The sequence below is a fragment of the Henckelia pumila genome, chromosome 2 (genome assembly GCF_033568475.1).
Source record: "Henckelia pumila isolate YLH828 chromosome 2, ASM3356847v2, whole genome shotgun sequence".
NCBI classification, from domain to species: Eukaryota; Viridiplantae; Streptophyta; class Magnoliopsida; order Lamiales; family Gesneriaceae; genus Henckelia; species Henckelia pumila.
The window spans coordinates 127262368-127274338 of record NC_133121.1 but is presented as its reverse complement, the minus strand read 5'-3'; the positions used below and the strand labels follow the sequence as shown (position 1 = coordinate 127274338).

General features: G+C 32.3%; 1 protein-coding gene across 1 annotated transcript; it reads right to left on the bottom strand.

The window, feature by feature from the left end:
- Positions 1 to 6306: 6306 nt before the first annotated feature.
- Positions 6307 to 9126, bottom strand: LOC140883768 (cytochrome P450 78A3-like). Its single transcript, XM_073290353.1, has 2 exons — positions 8086 to 9126; positions 6307 to 7207 (listed from the first exon to the last, which is right to left on the bottom strand). Exons 1-2 carry the CDS (start codon positions 9064 to 9066, stop codon positions 6587 to 6589), a joined length of 1602 nt encoding a protein of 533 aa, XP_073146454.1. The 5' UTR covers positions 9067 to 9126; the 3' UTR covers positions 6307 to 6586.
- Between the last annotated feature and the right edge of the window lie 2845 nt (positions 9127 to 11971).

The following is an 11971-nucleotide window of genomic DNA, read 5'->3' as shown; positions in this document are numbered from 1 at the left end:
TTTCACTTTCAAAAGTCGATCCAAAAATCATTTTCTATTCTTCTACCCAAAAAATAAAATAAAATAAAATAAAATAAAATAATAATAATAATAATAATAATAATAATAATAATAATAATAATAATAATAATAATAAATCGTTTGTATATAGGGGTGCAAACGAACCGAATCGAGCCGAATTTAATGGTAAAATTTTAAGGCTCGAATTCGACTCGAGAAGAGTATATTCGAGTTCAAGCTCGATTCAAAGCTCGATAATTTCAAATATTTTGGCTCGAGCTCGGCTCGAAACATTCGAACCTATTCGTGAACTATTGCTCGGATATTATGGTTCGAAAAGCTCGAAATGTTCGAAATGTATATATATTTATTATATAATTATATTATATTAATTAAATATTAAGGTTCGCGAACTATCGAACAGAATAATTTTGGATCGAACTCGGCTCGAAAAAAAGTTCGAACATGTTCGAATTCGGCTCGAGTTCGATAAACTCAAATACAAATCAAATATTTATCGAGCGAGCTCGTAAAACTCACGAACCGTCTCGGTTCGTTTGCACCCCTATAATTGTATATACTTCTTAAGCCAAGATACCTAATATGCCCAAAAATATTGTAGTATACCAAAAATAAAATAAAATAAAATAAAATAAAATGGCACCTGATCAGCATGATTAAAAAAATTAATTTTTTTTATAAAAAAAATGTTGATTTGATGGTACGTTTTGGAATAACGGTACTGATAATAATGAAATATTTATAAAACTGTTTGTATGTGAATCAATATAATTATATAAGATAATTAAATTTATGTCAGTACTTATCAATTTTTTTTGTTAAATTAAAACATAATTAATTTAAGATACATAAATTGGTTTTCCTAATATTATTATTTGAACAATTCTATTCTGGTTATTTTTGACAGTGTAAGCATTTATTAATTATTAGATCACATAAATTTATAATATGCATCTACGCGTTCAAATTTCCTTTTGTTAGACATTATAGACAGAAAAAATTGTCAATATATCTATAAATAAGTATATGTCATTTTTTTGAAAAGAAAGGCCTTATCTTTGTAAATATATATCTTGTGAAATTGTATCACGAATATTTATTCATGAGATGGGTCAACACTGTTCATACTTACAATAAAAGTAAATAAAAATGTGATATATTTTTCTCGATAACTCAAATAAAAGATCCGTCTCACAAATAAACTCATGAGACCATATTCACACATAAGTTTTTTAGTATATATATGTAATGGTATAGATTGATTTTCGATATAAAACCTCAGATATTTGGTTTTTTCTTCAATTCTTATAATTTAAATGGATAAATGGATAGAGTCATCTTCTCCAATAATCTATAGTTCAAAAAATTAACATGATAGATCATGTTGGAGATTAATTGTAGAAGAAACAAAAGTAAAGTTTTATAATTTTTAGATAATTAATATAGGTTTTACAAGAAATCACATAATTAATTGAGACAAACTAATTAATTATTGGATCTTCAAACCGGTTGAGTCGACGCTACTCGCAGGGTAGTGCCCTGCGGGTGACGTGGCGGCTCATGATTGGTTAAAATTAGTGGGCCCCACGTGAGACCCATTATTTTTGACTAATCATAGGGTTACACGTCACCCGCAGGATAGTGCCATGCGGGCGGCATGGACTAAACCCTTAAAACCGTTAGCTTAGCAAAGCTAAAATCCAGTTAATGGAAAGGGAATATATAGTGGAGTTGGATGTTAATGCTACAGTAGAGTGTTATTTTCGAGGTATTTTATATTAAATATTAAATATTAAATATTAAATATTCATATTATTTGTGTTGGCCTCGGGGCGAGAGTAGAATATTTTTGCATAACGAAAAACATGCTCAATGAATTAGCGATCTAGTAGATATTTGTTCCGTCAATTTAATTATTTCAAGAAATTCTTCTCTCACAAATTTCGATTATCATTGAGTTTGCCAATGTGTCCGGCTTTATTGGAAACCAACAAAGCAAGACGTGCTCTAGTTCCTCAAATTTTCATTTTTCTTTTAACACTTAATCTTATTTCTTAGTGCAAATTATTTTCCCATTTTTCATTTTCACGATCCACAAAATAATTAAAACAGAAAAATTCCACCAAAATAAAATCGATTTTTATAGTTTTGTAAAACGTTATTGAGTTTATTTTTATATTTTGTTGATATGTGTCACGTATGCCACGATTACTAGCTAGTAATAATTATCAACGATAACCTACTGATCTCCCAAAATTTTCTTATATTGTAAATGTAGATAGAAGTTAAAATATGTATTGATGATTTAAGACTAACATTTGACCACATTATAAAAGGAGAAATACTTCATAGAATAATCGATGTTTTTTTTTTGAAATTACAATCGCCTCGATGTAGGAAAAAATTGTCTTATCTTGTAAAAAAATCGATATTTTAAAATCACAATTTGCCTCAATGTAGGAAAAATATTTTTTCCACGAGAGAATCTAGCTAGTTATTGGCAAAATTCTTAGCTAGCTTGTATATATGATATATACGTGTGTATAATATATATATATATATATATATATATATATATGTAATGTGACGCCTTCGTTTTCTTGTACAAAATCCTGGTGAAGATCACATGCCAATTCAGTCGAGATAACTTTATTAATTAAATCTAACTCCATCCAGCTCTAGTTTTAAGATATTTGGCTGTTACTACTTCTGGAAGCCAGTAAAATGCCTTGAAGTTTCGACTTTCTAATGCAAACGAATAATATGAAATTAAAGAAAGGATGATGAGATGCAATTATCATGACAATAAATCTAATCTTTTAAATGGAATAATAGAACAAATCATTCCCAATATATATATATATGCATAATAGTGTATTTTGATGTTAGTTTATCAATCATCGTGCATCCCAACTGTTTTTATTAAATTAAGTAGCATTGAATTCGTCCATATATTAATGGACGAGTCTCCGACTGGTAAGTAAGAACTTGCCATATTAAATTAACTTTCTTAATTCTATATTCCACGCTTATAATTAATTAATTAGGATATCGATATAATATATAACAAGCTAGACTAGATAGATAGATGTTCCATATATATTTATATATAGAAGATTTGCGATTTTCTTAATTAGGGGGTGAAATAAGTACTGGTCAATATCGTCCATATACATGGATCCATACTTGAAAATGAAAGCATGAATTAAATAATTGAATTCAGAGAGCACTGGTCCTTTTCGCTTCTGCAATTAGTACATTTCTTTGAAGCCCAGCTAGCTAGATTCTTGGGATATGCCCGACTCCAAACAACCATAAAAATCCCATCCATAAACATAATTGTACTACTTGGCAGTGAATTATTTATTGCACCATCTTATATGATCAACGTACACTGTTTTATCTTCAAACTATATGCAATCAGTGATAATTAATGTACCTGAAAGTCCGCGTTAGACATTGGTGTCATATTAGTGTCTAGTTAAGAAAAAAAAAATAATTACAAAAAAATTTGATTTGGAAGCAACTAAACAACAAGTGATCTTTCTTAATCAATTAATAATTGGCTATGATTTGGTAATTAAGTAGTACCCTTGACTCCCAAGCAATTAGTCTATAATAAAACTATTTCAACTCGTCATTATCAATGAATTAGTGTAACGAGCATCGAGCACACTTGTTGCGAATGAAACAAATGGTTTTAAATTTAGCCTCCAAATCCATGAAGGGGACTGAAATCGACATAAAATATATAGTTGTATAAGATAATAGTATAGAGATCAAGGACTTATCCAAATACATATAATAAAACACGAAAATTTAGTCAACAATGTGTATATGTTTACGATTCGATGTCTCCATCGGAGTCCAGGGTTAAAAGACCAAGCCCCGGGGAGAGGTGGGAAGTCTCTTTCTATGTCTTTTCCTTGCCATTTCGATTATATTGTTTTTAATAGCTCTCTAGCTAGCCCTTTCCAGGCTTCTTCTAATTAGTTTTGATACGATGAACAATAATTGTGAATACTTAATTATATAAGTACTGATTGAGATAATATCCACCTATTGGATGTACAAAATCCAAATAAAAGTTTACATGATTTTACAAACCGTTAAACACGATAAAAATCATTTTCTGAATTAAAAAATAATATCAAACTCATTATATTATTATTTCCAAAAAATATTTCTCGATGTTTTTCCATAAAAGAGTTTACAATTAACGTTAAAACCAAAACAAAACATTGCTAGCTCGAAGATTAATTTCTTTTCCTTTAATTATCTATGGGCATTGTCAAGAAAAAATAGTGGAAAGTAGCAATTAAAATGTGCATGTCAACACAGATCTTCCTTGAAACAAAATTTTATTATTGCGAAAATAATCTCATCGTCGTTGGAGCTAGGAGGATATTTGAATTTTATTTAGAATTTCTTCTGAATTCATTAATTAAGTGTTTTTTCTTCTGTTTCAAGATTCTTTTTTTTTTGGAAATAATAATAAAAAAATTGGACGGCCGTGATTTTTATATTTTTTATCCAATAATGATTTAGTGCATTATTTGTAAAACCCATTCCTTTCATTTCGGAATCAAATTAAATATTATTATCCTTTTTTACGATAAGAATTATTATCTATTACTACATATAAGGATGGTTTCTTTCTTCTTCATTTTTTTTAAAAACAAAAAAACTTCGGTGAATGGATCGCACACATAAATTTTGTGTGACGAATTTTTTAATTAGGTCATTTTTGAAAAATATAATTTTTTATATCAAAAATATAAAATTCTATTAAAAATATGGGCATGCTTGACGCGTTTCACGGATAAAGCATTCACAAAGACCCATTCTTTATTTTAAAAAAAAAAAACGTTTTTGGAATCCAATTTCATATTCCTTGGCTCCAAGTGATATAGTTGAATTTCCAAATTCCACATATTCTTTTTCAGTTTTGTCGTCCATCTTCATCTTATACAAAAATAAATTACTTCCATTTGAAATTCGTAATAAAACGTGCTTGCTTTTCAAAGTCATCAACCCTTTGTTTTTTTAAAGAAAATATAGAATCTATTTAATAGCTAGATATTGTTTATTAATAAAAGGGGATATATATAATTAAAAGAAAAATCCTTGGAATGAAGAGACAAGGAAAGGGCATAATCAGATGAATGCATTTAAGACGACTTTTCAATCAGCAATGACGCACCACCTACACTACCTGCTCATTTAATTAACCTTGTATTTATACTTTTAATAATCCTGGGATTTGTTTCTATATGAATTCAGTCGCCACAGTAATTCACATCTGCAATTATTAAACTATATATTTAAAAAAAAACCTTAATTTTAGGGTCAATTTTCCACTATTCACTTGTTCAAAACGAGGATCCACTTGGGGAGCCCCACCCCCCAACTCTCCACCTGGGGTAAAACCACGTATCTCCAAATTGTTATATAATATTTGTAAATTCTGTTGCACGGAGATTGCGACTTTTTATTTCTACACACTATCACACAATAATAATGGTGATTTGTTTAAATACTTCCATAAAAATGTATAGTTTTTTTACGTGACAATTTTCCCAAAACCAAATTTTCGAACTCTTGATACGTTTCGTGGGCTAATTGCATCACCGAAAACATATTAATAAACTAATACATCTTTCGTTTTTTTTAACAATATTCAAACACAATTTTCCGTTTTCTTACAAAAATACGATGTTTTTTTAAAAAAAAATTTCCATTTGAAAGGAGACATTGATGCAATCAGCATTACGTTTTGTTTCGCATTATTTAAAACAAAACCACTGAATTATGGGCACATATACAACTATACATAAACAGGGGAAACCATTAATATATATATATATATATATATATATATATATATATATATAACATTAAATAAAAAAATCCAGTCGGAATTGATAGCATCGATCCTCATATAATTTCACTTGATTGGATTAATATTAGCGTTAATGTCCTTGTCCATCCTCCTGTTTGGAGTGCCATATTTGTTGTGGGCGTACGTTTCCCAACTAATCTAAGTCACGGGTCCCACTATACCAATATATGCTTTTGCTGAATTCTTCAAAGATCCCTACGATTTATTATTAAATTACAAACGACAATACCTGTTTTTTTCACTATTTAATTTAATAAAATGAAACACACGTACCACATATGTCCACATTCACCATTTCTATTATTTTTAATACAATTTAATTCAAATCTACAAATCATTTAATTGACGGGGATTAATTACAATGCATAAACTAAAATCCACTAAAACGAGCTAGGAATGAATCCTTTCTTGAAAAACAAACAAAACCTACAAACATATTCACATATAAGAAAATTAAGCTTGTAGAAATTAATACATACAACTAGGCCAGCACCTAATATTCTTGATCTTGTATTCTTTGCTCGATCCCCCTTTTTTGGTTTTATATTTATAATTATATTATATGTATATAGATTCATAACCTAATATATATTTCGAACACGTACAATTCTACTATAACTAGTGATTATACAAATCATGAGAATCCTTGCTAATCAATAATATTCAACGTCTGAGCTTGGCTCTGATCTCCAGTGGGCTAGCCATCTCACAAGACAACCTCAACACCTCCGACAAATCCACCCTTGGACCGCAAGGCACGAGCTGGAACTCATGCAAGAGCGTGGCCGCCCAGAAAGACACCGTAGTCATGCCGAGGGTTTTACCGGGGCACGACCTCCGACCCGACCCGAAAGGCGCTAACCTCAAATCCGAACCCATCACCGAGAACTCCATATTGTAATTGGATTCCCCGCGGTGCATAAATCTCTCGGGCTTAAAGCTCGAGGGCTCATCCCACACTTGTGGATCCCTTGCGATGGCCCACATATTCACCATCGCGGTGGTTCCCGCAGGCACGTGGTGGCCATCCACCGCGGTATCTCTTATGGACAGACGGGACCAAGAAAGAAGTGGGCCAGGTGGGTGAAACCTCAACACTTCCTTGATCACCGCCGTTAAGTACACAAGCTCCGTCAAGTCCGACTCCGTCACCGCCCGCGACCTGCCCACGACTTTGTCCAGCTCCTCATGCACCTTTGATTGAACATCAGGGTGCAACACCAATCTTGCTAATATCCATTCTATCAACACTGCAACAGTATCCGTCCCCCTAAATATCATTTCCTGCATTAAGCAGAAAATCAGACGATAGATACAAGTTACTTTTGAAATTATAAAATTTACGTAACAACATATATGTACATGTAACGTGACTCTATTTTTTTTAATAGCAATAAGAACCAACTTTTTATTAAGTTTGTAAAAGAATCTTGTCATTGATTTGCTTCGGCGGATAAAGATATATTCAACTAAACACTAGCCATAAGTAGAAAAATTTTCTCCAATCGATGTACCTTTTACCTTGACAAAGTTACTAATTAAGCAAGTGCCTTTTTGAAAATAGTGTGGCTTGGTCAAGTAAATTATTTATTCGTACGTGCTTTTTTATTTTTATTTTTATTTTTATGGCTATGTACGTACTAAATTAGTTTAACTGCTCATATATAGGTTACTTTTGGAGCCACATGAAACAAAACAACGGTTGCTTTCAATGAAGATGTTTCATTTGCGGCTAATAATTTAGATTTATTCTTATCATGGTAACTAACCCCAAAAAGGGCTTTATTTTTTTTATCGCCCGTGAAAAATTAATTAAATTAGTAAATACGAAAATGACTCATGTATATAGTACCGTAATATAATTATAGAGTAGTAGCGATCTACTTTATTTACTGTTTATATTTTAAGGGAAATGCTACATGTACACGTTGAGTTACATATTGGGTTACACATTACATATGAAATTACAAAATTATCCTTCCAATTGATTTGGAAAAAATTTTCCAAAATACATTAAGGATATTTATGTAATTTCAAGTGCAACGTGTAACCCAACATGTAACCCTCTATGTAAATGTAGCATCGCCCATATTTTAAAACCAATCAAACAGATAAAATTCAAAAAAAAAAAATAGTATAAGCTCATATATATTATATCTTACCCAAAGAACAGCGATCATGTCCGCCTCCGACAATCTATCAGTCCCCTCGAGAGAAAGCAGAACATCGACGAAACCGCGGTTAAGCTTGCCGGTTTCCGCCTTATGATCCGCCACAATCCGGCCGACGAACTTGTTCACACGTGGCACGAGCCGGGAGCACCTCGACCGGATTTTTTGTACGTCGAAATCCGTCAAGAAGGAGAGGTGATCGCCCCAGTTCACTTCTCCTAGCAAATCGTATCCCGCATCCACCAGAAAACCCAACTCCTCCGTCTCCGAGTTGACCCCACCGAGTTCGTACCTCCGTCCAAACACAGACCACATCATGTTGTTTAGCGAAGCGGGTTTCAGCACATTCCTCACGCGGAAAGCACCTTCTTTGCGTGAAGCCAGCACAGACACCATCTGGCTCGCTATTTCCCGACGTTGACACTCCGACGCTTTGATTTGTTTCGGGGAGAAAAGATGCGTGGAAGCCATTTTCCGAAGGGTCTGCCAGTAAACTCCGTGAGGCGCGAAGCCTATGGAGCGGTTGAACATCAAGTGATACGCAGTTTCGTTCGCCGGACGATCGGAGAACGTGGCGCTGTTCAAGATATCTTTGGCGACCTCGTGATTGCAGGTGACTATCGCCCGGGTGTCGCCGAGGCTGAAAGCCATGAGGCGTTTGCCTCCGCAGGCTTCAGCTGCGGCGGCTAATTTGTGGTGGGCTAGACCCGTCATCAGGCTCATGCTGCCTATAACAGGAACCCCTTTTGGGCCTGGAATATTAATGGACCGAGACTTTGATGACGTGGGGTTCCTCCATTTGTATTTCCCCCATGCGGGGCCTCCGGCGTGAGCCCAGAAAACCAGGTTCAGGATGAGGCATGAAACAAGGAAGAGAAATGCGAAGATGATGACGGTGGAGAAGGTGAGGGATTCGCATTTTGTGGCCGCGAAAACGAAGAACCAGAGGCTTTGAACATCTGTTTTCATCATTGTGATTTGAATACAGTTTGATATTGTTGATTATATTATATATATGAGTGTTTTGAGAAAGCTCAGCAAATTGGTTTTGAGGGCTTGAAAATGGCTGTGGATATCCTGGTTTATATAGGGAGCGACGGGTGAAAATGGTTAGATTTTAGAATTGAGAAAATGATTTTTTCTTCATTAACTTTTAATTTTCGAATATTTTGATGCGATTGATGACGTTCAAATTTTTCTATGTCACATCAATAGTTGAACCAAAATAATCGAAAACTAAAAGTTAGTGTATACTAAAACCAAAATTTGAAAAATTAATAAAATAAAAATAAACAAATTAATGGGAAAAAAATATTTCTTTTTAAAATTTACTGTGCGTGATTGTATTCAGAATTAAAATTTGAAAAACGATTATTTTTTGGGACACGCATAATTAATTTCCATTTTTCTATATTCTAAAATCTTGGAAAAAAATAACAGATAATTACACATGTTGACACGAGGTAATTAGAGAATTAATTTGCCCCCTACATACTTTGCCACAGGGGCAAATGCAATAATATATTAGTACGTACTGTTGTTTTGCTATAGGTTAATAAGTTAGTTAATTAGTGTAGTACGGGGTATATAAAAGGGGTGATTATATATAATTAAAGCACCACCCAATGACAATAAATTGCGTGCTGGGTATGTGTTCGAGTGCTTAAAATAATGGTAATGATGTTTATTACATTGTGTGGGGTCGGAATTAACCATGATTTTGGGGGTCAAATTAATTAAATCCCTGAGGTCACTTGGATTTGTCACTAGGCACTAGTCTTTGGGACTGAAATTGTATCCATGCCATGTTAGACCAAATTGAATTTTACCAAGTTTAGTTCCTCGAAATTTAATTTAATTTTTTAAAAAAAGATATAAATTAATTTACACCATATTCTTCTCCATAATGTTGAGAGGAACAACAAGATTTAATTAATCCACTAGCTAGCTTGACTAGACTTTCTTCTTTCTAATTAAACTTGGAATCCATATTATTCAATTTTAGTGACCAAAAGTTTGTAAGCAAGCGAGGTTGAGGAAGCTACCTAGCAATTTCAGCATCCTAGAATTAATATATAAAGTGCAATAAAAAAATTATAATCTTTTGTTTTTTTTAGTTGGATGAGAGATTGATTTGTTACAATTGAGTCTCGGCTATAAAAACTCGTGTTTGACAATATTTCTTGGTTGAGGAATTTGAAACCCAAGATGTATGACCGGAATAAGTTCTCAACTAAAGACAATGCCCAAGAGTATCTTTAAAATTCGTATGCTATTATAGCTAGAATGATGATCCAATTAATTACCAAAGATTGATTTTCAAAGTAGTAGTGCGCGGGGATATAGAAATTTCTTTTGAGGTCTCTTTCTGCTTAAATAAAATTGTAAAGTATCGAGCATCCAATCCATTTGAGCCATCATATGCACACACCAAATGATAGGATATGTTCACAGCAATTTGACCCCACATGTTTAGGTAGGTCTTTCATCAGTTAATAATAAAAATATTTTAATTTGCTTATAACGATTATTAATTCAATAATAAATGTTACTGTTTTAAATTTTAATCCTCCTCGGGCTAAAACTTCGGATTTGAACATAATTAATACAAAGAAATATCATCTTATTAGCCAATGGATCGATTAATTCTTTGTATTAAAAAATCAAAAACAGTTGTTTTGAACTAATTAATTGTATTTGTCGTTTAGAATCATTCATTATTGGTATCGAACTACAGCTCTATATATCAATCCTTTATGCCTTAATTGGTCTTTGATGGAGAAATAATTAATCTACAAGAAATCTTTCATATATTCTCATCTTTTGCTTCAAAGGAATATATGGTCCAATTAAAAAAAAGGTAAGTACATGATGTATTCAGATACTCGAGCACATTTTTTTAAAATTTATTGACACACACTACATATGTGTAAAATAAATATTCAATTAATTGAACATAAAAACTCATGTAAGACAGTCTGACCAGTCAATTTTGTTAGATTGATATATTATTTAGGTCACTCAATCATGAGAAAATTGTCCTTTTTTATTTCAAAAATATTAATTTTATTATAAATATGTGTAACATTGATCCATCTCACGAAAAAACATCCATGAGACCGTTTTACAATAAACGTCCTCTTGATTGAAACGGTGGAGTCTAATTAACTTAAATATGGAAGCTTGATTGAAATGGTGGAGTCTAATTAACTTAAATATGGTGACAAATATATTAAATCCATGTGATGGGTACATAGCTTTTTAGCTTGTCGATTTGATAAAAGCAATGCCGACTTCTCTCATAGACAGATTGTGATATGAATCATGCATCATTGTTGCTCATGCACTCGATCGCAATGTATCCAATTAGAACTTTGGTTTTTTGGGTAAGTGAATTTGATCTATACCGAACGAATTATTAGTAGCAAAAAGAACATACGTGTCAGTTGTCACCATGTCCTATTATAATCAAATCATCTTCAGTATATATATTACGACTCTTGTATATATCTTATACCATTGTCATGATCGATCAGTGATCAATCAATGGGTGGATACATATATATTCAAGATTTTTCATCCATTTAAATTAAAATTACAAGAATTTTGAAATTTGATAGATTTTATTCGTCAATTGTTATAGTTTTAATCAAACTCTTATATATAATTCTTTAATAAAAGAAATGGATAAAGGCATGAAGCTCCAACTTTGTACGCGTGCATGTGGACGTCTAGCTACTTACATATAAAGAAAATAATGATGAGGATGTCATGTATTTTGGTATATTTTGGGCATAAGTTCCATGCACCTATAACATATATTTATCGCAAGTTGAACAAACAATTCAAATTTCACCAAACATCTGGATAGAGCAAT

Bases quoted from the DNA above. Each gene is read 5' to 3' on its own strand.
- LOC140883768 (XM_073290353.1), bottom strand. From the start codon at position 9,066: ATGATGAAAACAGATGTTCAAAGCCTCTGGTTCTTCGTTTTCGCGGCC. The intron at 7,208-8,085 runs GTAAGATATAAT...TGCTTAATGCAG, and splicing joins ACATGATCGCTGTTCTTTGG to GAAATGATATTTAGGGGGAC.